Here is a 16,964-nt window from a genome sequence, read left to right on the forward strand (position 1 = left end):
CCTTTATCACCCTCATCCTGACTTGACCCAAGCTAATGACAGAGGGACCCAGACAACACCACCCCCACTACCAGCACCACCTGAATCCCAACCACCACCGGAAGGAAACAGGATTGGACTTTAACAACAGCAGCTCCAGCTTGTCTTAACTAACTTCTCTTTTCCCCAAAGAGACAGTTATCACCATCTTGGATACCACCTAAGAAGACGGTCATACAAGTGTTTTTTCCTTCTAAAACTCCCTTCAGCTAAAGGGAAAGGGGAAAAAGGGATGCTGTGAAAATGGAAGCCTTACTTAATACTATATTTTTTAAGAGCAGGTTAGACAAACACCTGTCAGGAATGGTTTAGATAATACTTAGTCCTGCCATGAGTGCAGGGGACTGGACTAGATGACCTCTCGAGGTCCCTTCCAGTTCTATGATTCTACACATTTCAAATGTTTTAACTGTTTTTCCTTCTTTTCTTTATCTTTAATAAAAAGTTAAGAGGATGTCTAATGGTGTTTAAGCCATGGCACTCAGCAGACTGAGGTCTCTGTATGCCAAGCCCAAGACCTTGCTTAACACTGTTTAATGTTGGACAGTGACTGGGTTATGTTAACACTTTCGGCCCTTTCTTCCATCTAAGTTAATAAAACAGATGCACTACCAAAACCCAGAGGGTGTGCGAGCCTAGGCTGTTTAATATTATAATCATTTCATCCTCTCCTCCTCCAATATAATATTGTGGTTGAGGAGGCATTACTGCGTTTGTATTGTGGGCTTTGCAGAAGAAGTGGGCCTGTAGGTAGGATTTGTACCAGAAGTGACTGGGAAGGCATTCCACCTGTGAGACAGCATGGAAGATGCATCAAGAGGGAGTGGTCACTGGCAGAGTGCAAGGACTGAAGAGGGACAAAGTATTCAGAGAGGAACCAGGAAGCAGAGTTATGCATGGCATTGACTCCGTTGGATTGACTATCAATCCAATGGAGAGATTCAGTCAGATCGAAAGACGGAATAATTTAATAATAAATAAAATTTTTAGCAGCTTCACTTTGGATGTCCTGAAGAGGAATGATTATGGGAGGGCAGAGAGGGGGAGGTTCCAACAGTCGAAGTGGGAGGTGACCAGTGTGTGGGGGAAAAGGAGCAGGGAAATGTAAGCCATCAGGTTGGAATGGAAGGACCAGAATTTCAAAATAATGTGGAGAAAAAAGTGGTAGGAGTTGTTGGGAACGTGGCTCGGCCCTTAGGATCTCTGAGAGCTTCCAATCTACGATGATCATAGACTTAGGAGAGAAATATAGACCATAGACATGTTATAGACATATCAGATATGCATTTGATTTACAGTTAAAACATTTTAAATTTTATCATGAATAGCTAAACATCAGCTGTCTCTGTCTGCTCCCCAATCCAGTCATCAGCTGATTTCTCCACAGATTTTAAGGTCAGAAGGGACTATCAAGTCTGACTTCCTGCATCATCTCACCCAGCAATCCTTGCATCCAGCCCACAATTTATGGTTGAGCTAGAGCACTTCTTCTATAGGCATCGAAGCAATGGTGAGTCTTGAGGAGGGATTTGATGGAGAAGAGAGTAGTCGTCATACAGATAGGTTGTGAGAAGACCATGCAGGGGGCAACATAGGAGAAGGTGTGGAAATGGGAGAGAAGCTGACAAATGGCTGAATGAGGCTAGTAGCAGCATGAGAGAAGAGCAGACAAGTAAGGCAGGGCAGTTGTGAAGGACCTTGAAGGTAAGGACAAGAAGTGTAAGCTTGATACGGGGAAACAGACACCAAATGAGGGATTCAAAGAGGGGGACGATATGCTCAGAATGACCAGCAAGGAAGATGACGTTAGCACCTGCGTCCTGAACAGTAGAGCTCTGCAAATCCATGGATATCCATGGACCGTTTTTGAGGCACATAGTTCGGATGCGGATACAAATTTTTTATTCATGCAGGCTCCACTAAATGGGCTTGAGGGCTAAGGGAGGAGTCACAAATGGCAGTTAGGTGCTGCACTTCGGTGAAAGGAGGAGAAGGATGTTGTGGTTAGCAGTGACAGAATGGGGGAATGGGAAGGACGACAAGGAGCTCAGTGCTGGCCATGGTAAGTTTGTAACTGATGGCAAGACATAGAGGAAGAAATGCCAAAGACAAGCAGAGATGTGGGATTTGATGAAGGGAGCTGAATCACCAAGCATCAAGAGTGTGGCTCAAACCATGTGAGCCAATGAGAACACCCAGAGAAAGGATGTAAACAGAGGAGCCACAGAAGGGACCAGTGGAGAGAGAAGACACTATCAGAGACAAGACAACATAAAGTGGCCATGCATTAGTCTGCCACAGTAGATTTATATGTGGCTACAAAGCAGAAAATAAAGTGGGCATTGCTGCACCCTTCCAGGCTGGAAAGACACAAGACCAGGTGCAGCAGTGACCCAGGGAACAGCATCTTTTCCCCTATGGTTTCAACTGATAACCAAGGGGCTGCAGGTTAAATGAGCCTTGACACTTGAAGGATGCTGGTTAGGAAAGCTTGCACAGGTCCGAGCCCCTCCCTCTGTCAGGCTATCCACCGTTCCACTAGTGCTAACTTACTGAAATCAGATAAAGAAAGAACAAATGGTTTGGGGGCCATTTTGATAGTGACAACGTAACAACTGGAGGTGTTGGAACAATAAATACAGCATACATGGATTATCAGATGCAGATGATATAGGGCAATGGAAGTTGAATGCACTCTACATCTGGCAAGATTGGGTCCAAATATTATAGAAGATAAATTCAGTAAACTCTTAACACTTTAAGAATAAAAGGAGTGCTGGAAATAACAGGACTCTGCTCTGGGAGTGACCTGGCCTCTGTATGCATAACTCCCATTTCTGGAGATGATAAAACTCCTATGGATGAGTCTGCCTTGACTACTTGAAGATGGAGACCAGATTCCTAGGAGCCCACCAAATGCCTCTTCGGTGTTTCTTACACTGAGCTGCCTTCACATTGAGAGGTTTGAAAAGGATAATCTGCCTGCCTGCCTTAGCATCACTTAACTCACTGAGGGAGAGAGACTTGTGCTGGAGTTTTGGGAGACGGAATGACAGAACCTTCCTATTCCTGTATGTCCCAAGGATTAATACCAAGAGTAGATTTCAACACCAGTCTGCTTGAGTGAAGATCAGCACACACTACAAGCTGTAGCTCCATCATATTCCAGGTGAGGATGGCTGAAGTCTGTTCTATTTTTTTTATATATATATACACACATATACATATACACAGAGAGACAGAGAGAGAGAGAGAAAGAAAAAAAAACTCTTCTCAGGCTCCTGGGTGAAGTCTGGGCATCTTGTGCGGTTAGTTACCGTAGAGGAGGTAGTGTTCACAGAGAATTTAGCACAAGCAGGGATTTCCCAGATGGTTGGTTGTGAGAAACCTCTCAAGAACTTCTGCTACTCACTGCAGAACCTCACACTACACTAGGACACCACCACGGTGCAGTTTTCATTTCTGTGGCTTCCATTGCAAATATTTCAGATAATTAATGGGAATTTAAAAACAATTAGTTTGCAAGTTCCGCTCCAAGCAACTCTGTCCAGCAAGTTATCAAGTGAGCAGTCAAAAGCAGAGGAAATAGGATAATCCTGCTGCAGTGCGTACAACTTGCTTGGGAAAGCTAACTGTCAGTTTCCATTTACTTTTTTGATTGCAGTTTGGAGGTTTTGATGACTGAGGCTTTCTAGGGATTAAAATGCTGTGTGGTCCAGCTTTCCACTTCCTACTGGCATGTAAACAGCATTTCTGATGTGCACTGGAAAACTACTTGAGACGGTTATACAAAACGATCACCCTGTCAGACTTTTCCTTAAGTGCTATTCACATGCTATCGACTAGGAACAAAAAGTTAGCAATCACAGGGCAAGAGCCTACAGTAGTGAGAAATCCCAACATTCTCCTACCTTCCATGGCATATTTCATATCCTGGGCAAAAAGGCTCCACATGACTTCAGCACTGACCTTCCCAACAGTGAGCTCCTGAGGAAACCTGAATGGGGGAAACAGAGATAAGGCTTTAATAGTTTAAGAATAAGGGGCATTTTCATTCAGCTCTGAGCTAATCTATCTACTGAAGGATTCAACACAACAGAAATTTCCTTCATCCTGTGAAGATAAAAGGCAGATATCTGGAAAGTGCCAACTGGACTCTGTGCTATAGATTAAACAGATTGAAAATATTCCTGCTACTGTAACTATGTTTTTAATCTACAAGACTAGCTATTGCACGGCTGTTCTCTAGAAGTAGCTACATACTATAATTCTGTAGTATTATGTCAAAATGTTTATCCCTCTTATACCTTTTTTCTTTTCCCCTTACAAAACTAGGTTTCTTGTCACTGTTGGGATTAGTGTGCAACATTGCCAACACGCTAACACTAAGCAGGTGCACCTGCAAAATCCCGAATGTGTAATCTGCCCCTTTGTCTGCAGGAAACATGGTGGGCTGCTGGAGACAGCTGAATGTAAAATATCTGACATCTTCCTCCCCAAAGAGAAGAATTGGATCCTTTTGCCCTGAACAAAGCCATCCCCACCCACTGAACTTTCTCAGTTCAGCATAGAACATGGACACACCTAAATCACAGCACAAAGTGCTGTCACCACAGGACCAAGTATGTGTGTTAGAAAAGTGCATCCCAGAAAACTGTACAAGAAAAAACAACTCTCACCCCATTTTCAGGTGTCTCACTGAGTTCAGGATTGTAATAACCAAGGTGTATGGGTTCGAACTCCATCAAAACTGAACCTTTTGAAACTCTTCCATCCCAATCAAAAAGAATTATTTATATAGACAGACAAATAAGACAGAAAGACAGACAGACAAGATAAGTATTCTCTATAAATACACAAATAACAGAAAAGATAGAAGACAGTTTCACAAATAAAACACAATAGACAAAGAGTTTACTTCTAGTATTAGCCATAAAGAACATGGAGGATTCTTACTGGTTCAGGACAGGGGTATATGAATTTTTATCTTCTTCTATAATGGAAACTATGAGAGTGATGAGTTTAGGCCAGAAATCCAGGTTCCTGATGCTGGGGCCTTGTTCCTCAGGAGGAAGGTCCTGATTTTTGTTCTGGAAAGGAAGTCGTGAGAAACTGAATACTGAATTTAAACAAATATGACTTCTTATCATAGGCAGCAGTTCTGCGGAAAAGGACCTAGGGGTAACAGTGGATGAGAAGCTGGATGAGAAGCTGGATATGAGTCAGCAGTGTGCCCTTGTTGCCAAGAAGGCCAATGGCATTTTGGGATGTATAAGTAGGGGCATAGCGAGCAGATCGAGGGACGTGATCGTCCCCCTCTATTCGACATTGGTGAGGCCTCATCTGGAGTACTGTGTCCCGTTTTGGTCCCCACACTACAAGAAGGATGTGGATAAATTGGAGGGAGTCCAGCGAAGGGCAACAAAAATGATTAGGGGTCTAGAACACATGACTTATGAGGAGAGGCTGAGGGAGCTGGGATTGTTTAGCCTGCAGAAGAGAAGAATGAGGGGGGATTTGATAGCTGCTTTCAACTACCTGAAAGGGGGTTCCAAAGAGGATGGCTCTAGACTATTCTCAGTGGTAGCAGATGACAGAACGAGGAGTAATGGTCTCAAGTTGCAGTGGGGGAGGTTTAGATTGGATATTAGGAAAAACTTTTTCACTAAGAGGGTGGTGAAACACTGGAATGCGTTGCCTAGGGAGGTGGTGGAATCTCCTTCCTTGGAAGTTTTTAAGGTCAGGCTTGACAAAGCCCTGGCTGGGATGATTTAACTGGGAATTGGTCCTGCTTCGAGCAGGGGGTTGGACTAGATGACCTTCAGGGGTCCCTTCCAACCCTGATATTCTATGATTCTATGATTATCAGGCCTGCAGGTTTCCTGTGAACTGCACATGCTGCATCCTTTGCCACTTTCTTCTGAAGTTTCCATATTATGGCTCTGTCTTGACAAGCTACCTGATCTAACACAAAATATCATAAAACGCAGATTATGCTGCTAAAAGGCAAGCTTCGCGTAACTCTGGTATTAAAATGGCCATTTCTTTCTTGTTTACTGCATTGGGACCAGGGACTTGTTTCTGGACATCTCATGATGTGCTTTCTTGCCTAAACTATTTCTAACTATTTCTATTTCTAACCACTTCTAATTGGATCACGGATATTTACTAATCTATCCACAATGACAAACAATGCATCTCTTCATGCCATCTGCACATTACGGTAAATGGAACAATTTGGATCGATGTAGCTATAGTGTAGAGTTGCACCAACCACCATGCACGATACGCAAGGGGTAAACTAGATTCAGTAAAACAAGATAGAACTCTGTGCCTGAAGACTCATGTAATTTAAACCCTATTCCTTCTGTTAGCTTACTATGCGTTCTAATTAGCTGTTGCTGAATGAACATTATATCAAATCTACTCTTTCAATAGACTGCTCCAATCATGGAATAAAATATCTGTGGTTTTTGAAAATGATCTCTAAAGCAATTAGTGACAGTAAAACAATCATCCTCTTTCATTCACCGCAATCAATGCTCATCAATTGGCTACAGCTGATGTGCATTCAGAAGATCACAGGCCACAAAATTTAGTCTATGCTGGTTTATCTTCAGATATTATTTACTACATTATCTCAAGCCACTCAGCCTTGATTTTTGCACATCTATCCATCTACTCACGGGATCTGTCTGGTACTCGCGACTATACAGTTCATGGCAATTGTTGAAGATGTATTCATAGGTTGAGTTGAGACAGGCCTTCACGCAGTCCTTTACTACTTGGCTGGCTCGAGGTGGGCTCTGTAGCTCTTGAACCTGGCAGGGAGCAGGAATAAAGTTAAAGAGATACTGCTCATGCGTCGTAAGAGGAAGAGGGCTTTAACCCAGGACTTGAGAGAGACTGGTTCAATTCCTTGTGCTGCCTCAGTGACCTATGAACCTGAACAAGTCACTTAGTGTCTCTGAGCCTCAGCTCCTCACCTGCAAAACAGGGATAACAGCACAACCCTACCTCACAGGGATGTTGTAAGCATAAACAGCATTAAAGATTGTGAGGCACTCCGATATTACAGTCATGGGGTCCAGATAAGGAGCTAAACTAGACAGCTGTATCTAGAAACATAGGTTAGAAGGGCAAGGCACACAGTACTGCTATGTGAGGTTCAAGGGACTTCTTCATGAAATCAGGACACAAACATCAAAGTCTCTCCCACTGCAAAAGACAGTCCAGAGAAAGACTCCATCAGAGCTCATGACATTTGATCAGCCAAGAGTTCCCAGAACATCTCATGTTATTTTTTAAAATCCACAATGGTGCCTTCTAATTCAGGAATTCATTTGACCTCTTTGTTAAGAACTTTAAAATGTGGATTAGAGCCATTAATAATAGTGTGCAGACGTGTACAGCCTTTTCCCTCTTGCAGCCCTCATTCTTTTTGCTTTATACTTATTATTCTACCTCACACTCACAATGCACATCTATTCTAAAAGGCTTTGCAAGCATCAGATTTGGGATAAGACCATGTCCTGGAACACACTTGGTTTTACATTTGGTCCTGTGTTTTTTTCTTAATTTCTAACCGTTCTAAGTAGAAAGCAGAGTTTGGGAACAATTTTAGCATTTTACATAAATCTTGTATGGATTATGGGGACTTTCAAATGCAGCACACGCTATAAGACGACATTTAGTTAGTTTATCTGGTGCTTTTTCATACGAGATAAAACACGTTCCTTGCCTGAAGAACTTACAGTCAGACTTGATAAAGCACATTTTGAAATGCCATGAATGAAAACTCATTTAAAAAAAAAGGTGAAGATGGCTAAGTGACAACAGTGTTCTCATCCATCACATCATCTTCGGAAACCAAGCATTTAAAAACAAGGCAATGAATAATTAAAGATATCAAATCTTGTGCTGCTCTCATAAAAAACAAATATAAGCACAAAAAAGACATTTCATTATTGCACAATGACCTTACCTGTGAGCCATGACTCTCTATTAATCAAGTAATTATTTGCGTTATCTTAATTTCAGTATATATTTCCTTTTGAGAGATACAGTTAAATGAGAAATATTATTGCTTAATATATTTATCAGACCATAGAAGTTTTTGTACAGACTTAATTGTTGTTTATTAATACGGCTGGAAATGTAGTTTTACAGGAAAAGTTTATAAGTCAATAAATGGTAAAATTACATATCCTACCTGGGTACAGATAAATTGTATGTTTCTTTGTCAGAAGGATTTTGTGATTTGCATCAGAGTTAGGAGTATTAAGTTGTGACACTGATAAGAATGTTTACGTTTACTACGTGGGCAGCACAAGATTGCTGTTGCCTGTGACTAGTCATTTCCACGCAGAAAAGGGTTTGGCTTTGGAGAATAACGGGTTAGTTCTTCATTGCAGTAAGCAGGCTTTTCTCTGAATAGTATAGGACAATGACACACACACACACAGGAATATTATCGCTGTGATGAATCCTCACCTTCATTCTGAAAAACGTGATGCTGGTCAGCAAGTCCACTGTGGATTTCAAGTCCTGTAACCGCTCAGGGCTGCTGGCTGGGAAATTGTTCTGTTGGCATAAAAGTGAAGCCACACCTGAAAGAGCAATCAGATGTCCACACAAACTCTCCCGCCCATTCAAAATAAACATGTTAAAAACCCTTGGAAACGTATTGAGCCCAGGAGCTTCTATCACTCAAAACCATGCTCAGTAAATAAAGGTCTTCACATTGAACAAGGTAAGACCTTTTCACTACAAGAGTTCATCTGTTTAATTAAAAAGTTCTTCATGTGAATTTAGTGTTCATGAAAGGTAGCAGACTCATAGTCATAAGAACAGCCACACGGAGTCAGACCAATGGTCCATCCAGCCCAATATCCTGACTCCCAATAGTGGCGGGTGCTCGATGCTTCACAGGGAATGAACAGAACAGGGCAATTATCGAGTGATCCATCCCCTGTCGTCCAGTTGCAGCTTCTGGCAGTGACACACTTAGGAACGCCCAGAAAATGGGGTTGTGTCCCTGACCATCTTGGCTAATAGCCATTGTTGGACCTGTCCTCCAGGAACTGATCTAATTATTTTTTTAACCCAATTATAGTTTTGGCCTTCACAACATCCCCTGGCAACGAGTTCCATAGATTGACTGCATTGTGTGAAGTACTTTCTTATGTTTGCTTTCAACCTGCTGTATCCCAATTGCATTGGGTGACCACTGGCCTTGTGTTATGTGAAGGGGTGATCTCTTTTCTAAGTTGAACAGTTCCAGTCTTGTGAAACATTCCTCGTATGTAGAACAGGAGGACTTGTGGCACCTTAGAGAAACAAATTTAGTCTCTAAGGTGCCAAAAGTCCTCCTTTTCTTTTTGCGGATACAGACTAACACGGCTGCTACTCTGAATTCCTCATATGGAAACTGTTCCATAACCTTAATTTTTGTTGCCCTTCTCTGTACTTTTTCCAACTCTAATATATCTGTTTTGAGACTGGGTGACCAGAACTGCATGCTGTATTCCAGGTGTGGGTGTACCATGGATGTATATAGCATCATTATGATATTTTCTGTATTAATATCTATCCCTATTCAAATAGGTCCTAGCAATGTTAGCTTTTTTGACTGCCACTGCACATTGAGCAGATGTTTTCAAAGAACTATCCATGATGACTCCAAGATCTTTCTTGAATGGTAACAGCTGGTTTAGACCCCACCATTTTGTATTTATAGTTGGTGTGATTTTTTCCCAATGTGCATTATTTGCATTTATCAACGCTGAATTTCATCTGCCATTTTGTTGCCCATTCACCCAGTTTTATGAGATCCCGTTGTAACTCTTCAGAGTGTGCTTTGGACTTAACTATCTTGAGTAATTTTCTATCCTCTGCAAATTTTGCCACATCACTGTTTACCCACTTTTCCCAGATCATCTGTGAATATGTTGAACAGCACTGGTCCCAGTAGAAATCCTTGTAGGATTCTCTTCTTTATTAAAGTTTCAACCAAGGAGCGCCTCTGGAGCCTTTTTAAAAAATTGGTGTTACGTTAGCCATCCTCCAGCAATCTAGTACAGAAGTTCTGCAATTTCATATGCGAGTTCCTTCAGAATTCTTGGGTGAATACCCACTGATGCTGGTGACTTATTACTGTGTAATTTATCAATTTGTTCCAAAACCTCCTCTACTGGACACTTCAATCTGGGATAGTTCCTAAGATGTGTCACCTAAAAAGAATGGCTCAGGTGTAGGAATCTCCCTCGCATCCTCAGCAGTGAAGACCAATGCAAAGAATTCATTTAGCTTTTCTACAACAGCCTTGTCTTCCTTGAGTGCTCCTATAGCACCTCCGCTATCCAATGGCCCCACTGGTTGTTTGGTCCAGCTTCTAATGTACTTAAATTTATTTTTGATGTTGGTTTTAGTGTCTTTTATTAATTGCTATTTAAAGTCTTTTTTGGCCTGCCTAATTACACTTTTACACTTGACTTGCCTGAGTTTATGCTCCCTTCTATTTTCCTCAGTGGGATTTTACTTCCAGTTTTTAAAGGATGTCTTTTTGTCTCTAACCTTCTCTTTTACTCTGTTTAGCCATAGTGGAGGGGTCTTTTTTTGGTCTCCGTCATATTATTTTTTATGTGGTGTATACATTTAGTTGAAGCCTCTATTATGATGTATTTTAAAAGTTTCCATGCAGCTTGTGACCGTTTGTTTGAATGTCCCTTTAGCCTGTGCCTCCTCATTTTTGAAGTTTGATGCTACTGTGGTGGGTTTCTTTGGTATTTCCTCCCCCCAACAAGGATGTTAAATTTAACTACATTATGGTCGCTATTACCAAGCGGTCCAGCTCTATTCACCTCCTTGGACCAGATCCTGTGTACAGTTTGAGTCATTTAAGATTTTTACTACACTGGATTCTATGCTTTCTTTCACATACAGAGCCACGCCCTCACCAGTATGATCTACTCCATCATTCCTGCATATTTTGTACCTTGGTATTACTGTGTCCTATTGATTATCATCAATCCACCAATTTTCTGTGATGCCTATTATATCAATATCCTCATTTAACATCAGGCACTCAAGTTGACCCATCTTAGTATTTAGATTTCTTGCATTTATATAGAAGCACTTACAAACTTTGTCAATATTTAGTGCTCTGGCTTCATGTGATGTAATTGACTAGGACTCTTTCATTTGACTGTTTCTTTTCAGTTCCTACCTGTACTTTATCAACTTCTGTCCTCTCTTCTTTATATATAGAGGAGTCTCTTTAATAAATCCTCCCCTAAGGGATGTCTCCGTCTGAACCATGTACTCCTCTGCACCTGTTGGCTTTCCCACAGCCCTTAATTAAAAACTGCTCTACAAGCTTTTAATTTTACAATCCAGTGATCTGGTTCCATTTCAGGCCAAAAGGCCTTTATTTCCCCATAAAACAAGTACAGAATAAGCAGCAACAGAGCATGCTTCCTCACCTTCCCCTGACAACATACCTAGTTCTGGGCTGGAGCCTGACCTCAAGCTAACTGCTTGAGAAGGCTTTGTTTTTCCCCACAGCTCAGTTTTTGGCCGCTCTTTGGAGACAGCCAATAAGGATGCCAGGTGTGGTGGGATTTGTGATTTCCAGTGATATAGAAAAGAAGATCTGAATCCCATTTACAATCCTCTCACATAGCCAGATGTCAGCTACCAAGACTCAGACTCTAATGCCAGACGGGACCATTCTGATAATCTAATCTGACGTTGTGCAAAACTCAGGCCATAGGAATTCCCTGAATTACTTCCTGTTTGAACTAAGGGAAATCTTTTATGGAAACATCCAGTCTTGATTTGAAAATTGCCAGTGATAGAGAATCCACAATAACCTTTTGTCAGTTGTTCTGATGGCTAATTACCCTCACTTCTAAAATGTGCACCACATTTCCAGTCTGAGTGTTTCTCACTTCAACTTCCAGCCATTGGATCACGTTAAAGCTTTGTCTGCTAGATTGAAGAGCCCATTATCAAATTTTTGTTTCCCATATAATTATGGACCATGATCAAGTCAACTGTTATCAAGAGATGTAGCGCCAAACCTTAAAGTTTGTCCCTCAACACAGTCTTAACTCCAGTCTAGTTCCCTCTCACATACTGTGCCCATTGCCATAGTAGCCGAGTACCTAGGCATTTCACCTTCTATTGCCTGGACCTTAGCTGAATAAAATTAAATATTTAATTCTCTTTTCCAGAGCAATGTATGCTCATTACCCTTAATGTGATTTTCTTCAGTGATCCCCCACAAGCAATAGAATGTCCTCAGTTCCTGAGCTGGTGTGTCCATCCTTTCCCTACAGTCTCATTACTTTGTCCCAAACCCCATTCTCAGTGCTCAGGCTCCTGGGCACATTCTTGCACTCATAAGGACGTGATATATTCGAACAGTCATCTGCACATATTTCTTTGAAAAACAAAGCAGAATATCACAAGCTACATAACACTAACCGCTTGGCTATATAAACATTTAGTTCGCAGTAAGCTGTGGTATAAATCTACCCTGCATTAGCCTGCTGCACGCTAAGTGTCCATGTGGACCCTGCTGATAAGCGCTAACAGTTCCTTAGGGCTGGTCTTCACTACAGGGAGATCAATGCTGCTGCAATCGATGCAGCAGGGGTTGACTTAGTGGGTTTAGTGAAGATCCGCTAAATCAATGGCAGAGCACTCTCCGGTCGACCATGGTATTCCAACTGTGCCAGACGAGTAAGGGACGCCAACCCGAGAGCATCTCCCATTGATGCAGTGCAGTGAAGACAATGGGGTAAGTCGACCTAAGCTACATCAACTCTAGCTACATTATTCACGTAGTTGGAGTAGCATAACTTAGGTCAACTTACCTCGGTAGTGAAGACAAGCCCTTAGTGCACTTTGATCTACTCCCATTTCAAAATGCGATAGATCAAAGCTTACTAGGGAAGGAGAGGTTACTTACTTTTCTGTAACTTGAATTCTTCACGATGTGTGGCCTCTATCTGTATTCCACTGTGGGGTGTTCATGTGCTCCATGTATCTGAATCTGGAAGATTTTTGCTAGTAGTGTCTTCCAGGCTGTGCTCTGCAGTTCTCCTCCTTGTGTTGTAGACACACTAAGTGGCAGTGTGGACCAATTGCCTCTCAGGTTTCCCTTGTTACTACAAGTACTACAAAGGGGAAGAAGGGCAGATAGTGGAAAACAGATAGGGACCACACATCTCAAAGAACGCAAGTTACTGAAAGGTAAATAACCTCTCCTTCTTTGAGTGCTGGTCCCTATCTGCATTTCCTGTGGGTGACGGACAAGCATTATTTCTTATGGAAGAGGATGCAAGGACATTATAGAAGTCAATGATTGGAGAACTGCTGAGCTCACTGCAGCATCAGCTGCTGAAGCTTGCACCAAAGCAGAATGTCTTGTGAAGCTGTGAACTCAACTCCAAGTTGCAACTCTAGGTATTTCAGCAGAGGCACCTCATTGAGGAAAGCTGCCTGTGCTCTTGTGGAGTGGGTTCTGACACCTTGCAGATGAGGGATTCTGGCCAGTTTGTAATATAGCAGGATACAGCTGGAGACACACTTGGATAGCCTCTATGCAGAAATCACTTCACCTCACATGCATTATGCAAGTCATATAAACAGTCTGGGGTATCTCCAAAAGATCTTACTCTGTCTACATAGAACACTAAGGTTATTTGCACATCCCAAGTATGAAGTCTCCTGTCCTCTCTGGTAGAGTGAGACTTTGGTGAGAAGACAGATTATCTGGTTTAAATTAAATGTTGAGATAATCTGAGTTGTAAATTTGGGTAATCTCAGCGAGACCTTTTCCTTATGAAAAATAGTCGCAAGGAAGATCAGCCATTAGGGCTTTGAGTTCCCCATCTCTCCTACCTGATGTTGTCATGAGGAGGAATGTAGTCTTCATAGAAAGGCGAACAAACAGCATATGGCCATTGGTTCAAACGGGGTCTTTGTTAATATTGCCGGGACTAAATTAAGGTCCCATGCTGATGTACATTTTGCTGGAGGGTGGGAAGGTTCTGATCAGTCACTTTAGGAAGTGCAGAATAACTGGATCCAAGAAAATTGAACGGTGGTCGATTAGGGAGGGGTGGGCAGTATCAGAGGCCAAGTGAACACGAATGGAACTAAGGGGAAACCCCTGAGACTTAAAGGGAAAATAGATATTCCAGAATGCTGGGAATGTCCGAATTCTGAGGGGTTAATTGTTGCTGTTGACACCAGACTATGAATTGTCTCCACTTTGCGGAATAACACTTTCTAGTGGATTCCTTTCTGCTGCTGTTGAAGATCGTTTGAACAGCCTCTGAACATGATGTTCCACATCCATCCAAAAACCAGGCCATGAAGTTGAATGAGGCTGCGTTATGGTGCTGTACCTTGCCCTCGTTCTGGGTTAATAGGTCTGGGAAGAAGGGAAGGATTGAATGGTTATGAGAGGTAACACTGACATCTGGAGAATGCTGGGGTACCAAACTATTGGGGCCATTTGGGAGCAATCAGAATAACTGATGCCCAGTTGTGTTTTATCTTTCTCAGCACATGACAGAAGAGTGGGATGGGTGGAAAAAACATACATAAGCGCCTGACCAAGTCCAGAGGAATGCACCCCCCTGGGAGCCCTGACCTTGTGCACCCATGGAGCGTAGGTCCGGCATTCTGAATTCTTCAGAGTTGCAAACAAGTTGCACATCGGACATCCCCATTGGTGGAATATGCTCTATTACTGAGCTGCGCAGTTCCCATTCATGGTCTTTGGACAAGATGATGCAGAGACTGTCCGCAAGCATAGCGTGTATCCTGGGAAGTGCACTGCTGATAGAGTGACACAGGGAGGGATGCACTAGATCCACAGATTGGCAACTTCCATGCACAGATCTCGCATCACCTTGTCTATTGATTCAGAATATTGTTGACATGTTGTCCAACTGTACTTGCCCATAACTTACTGCTACATATGTTAGGAAACTTTCACAAGATCTGCAGACAGCTCACAGTTCCAAAAGTTGGTATCTTGGACTCCCGAAGAGTCCATGCATCCTGTGCTGTATATTTGTCCAGGTGAGTGCCCCAGCCCAACAGGGAGGCATCCATAATTAGTTCCTTCTCTGGTGGAGGTGGAGTGAAAGGGACTTCCATATACACGATAGCTGCTTTCCCATCTGTTTAGTGAGTTTTGTATTCAGAGGAATGATCTTCTATGCTGTCTCCATTTGGGATGTATACTGTCTTGAGCCAGGCTCGGAAAGCATGGAGTTGAAGCCTTGTGAATGGTGTTACATAACCACTGGCAGCCATATGCCCCAAGAAAGCAAGACCCTCCCAAACTGATGTTTGTGTAGTAGCCCAAATCTCCATGACTAGCCCATGACTGGTGCTTTCATGGTGAGAAATCTGTCTCTTGGAAGGTATGCGCTTGCTGTGATGGAGTTCAATATTGTGCTGATAGTTGTCCCACAGGCAGTAGAATTTAACACTAAATTCTCTTCATTTAAAGATATGCCCAGTGATCACAGCAGCAGCTTGAGGAGAGCCGCTGTTGCTGATTGGACTCCTTGGAGAGATCGCTCCATCAGTAGCCAGCATTGAGATATGGAAAAATCAAAACTCCCTTGCAGTGGAGGTGAGCTGCCACAACTGCCATCACCTTTTTGAAAACCCTTGCAGCTGTGGTCAGGCCAAAGGGAAGAACCTTGTACTGGTCACGGTTAGAATCCAAGGTGAACATGAGAAATTTCCCATGTGCAGGCTGGATATCAATGTGGAAGAAGACATCCTTCACGTTGAGAGCTGTGAATCAGTTTCCCTTGGTCAATGATAGGATTTACTGCTGCCAAAGTTACCATTCTGAAGTGCATTGCTCAGATGCAGACACTGAGTTGCCATAGATCTCAGAGAGGTCTCCACCCTCCCTTTTTCTTGGGGACCAGGAAATATTTTGAACAGAACCCTTTTCATTGGTATTGGAGAGAAACAGGCTCCATGGCTCCCAGTTGCAGATGGGAGTCTTATTTCCTGAGAGAGCATTCCTTCATGAGAGTGATCCCTGAAGAGGGATCAGGGATAAAGGAGGGGGAAAGGGAGAGAAAAATTCTATTGTGTATCCTACATGGATGATAAAAAGCACCCATTTCTTGGATGCGCTGCTTTGCCAGTTGTTGGAGAAATGGGTTAAGGGAAGGAAAATTTGGTAGTAGAGTTGGTTCGCAGCTCTTGGCAGACCCGTCAAAATGGTTTCCTTGTTGACTGCTGGGTTTGGGGGATAGTGGTAGCTGATGACAGAACAAGGAGTAATGGTCTCAAGTTGCAGTGGGGGAAGTTTAGGTTGGATATTAGGAAAAACATTTTCACTAGGAGGGTGGTGAAACACTGGAATGCGTTACCTAGGGAGGTGGTGGAATCTCCTTCCTTAGATATTTTTAAGGTCAGGCTTGACAAAGCCCTGGCTGGGATGATTTAGTTTGGGATTGGTCCTGCTTTGAGCAGGGGGTTGGACTAGATGACCTCCTGAGGTCCCTTCCAACCCTGATATTCTATGATTCTATGATAGAAGCAGGAAACACAGTCTGCCTGAATCTTTGTAGCCTCTGACACTTCCTTGGGAGTTTGTAAGATCTGTGATGGACAAATCGTTGTGCAGTTGTACTTTGTCTAGAAGGTTGCAATTTATGAAACTTCTCCTTGGGTGCTAGTGTATAAATCCCAAGAGAATGGAGGGTTGCCCAAGAATCTTTTAATGAATGAAGGGACTCATCTGTCCTTTCCCTATAAAGATTGGTCTCTTCAAAGGCTAAGTCCTCAATAGTAGACTGGACTTTTCTTAGGAACTCGGATGACCGAAGCAATAATGCTCTCATCACAACCACTGCAGTGGACATTTATCA

General features: G+C 42.6%; 1 protein-coding gene across 3 annotated transcripts in view; it reads right to left on the reverse strand.

The window, feature by feature from the left end:
• Positions 1-16,964, reverse strand: part of UNC13B (unc-13 homolog B) — a 393,995-nt gene that overhangs the window by 85,061 nt on the left and 291,970 nt on the right. For 2 of the 3 annotated variants that reach the window (XM_077816579.1, XM_077816577.1), the window contains 4 exons: positions 8,533-8,622; positions 6,726-6,860; positions 4,996-5,129; positions 3,951-4,036 (listed from right to left, as the gene is read on the reverse strand). In XM_077816579.1, the coding sequence (XP_077672705.1) occupies positions 3,951-4,036; positions 4,996-5,129; positions 6,726-6,860; positions 8,533-8,622 (445 nt within the window). The remainder of the gene's footprint in view (positions 1-3,950; positions 4,037-4,995; positions 5,130-6,725; positions 6,861-8,532; positions 8,623-16,964) is intronic. The other variant, XM_077816578.1, reaches the window with a different exon arrangement.

The sequence above is a fragment of the Eretmochelys imbricata genome, chromosome 5, assembly GCF_965152235.1.
Source record: "Eretmochelys imbricata isolate rEreImb1 chromosome 5, rEreImb1.hap1, whole genome shotgun sequence".
In the NCBI taxonomy this organism is placed as follows: domain Eukaryota; kingdom Metazoa; phylum Chordata; order Testudines; family Cheloniidae; genus Eretmochelys; species Eretmochelys imbricata.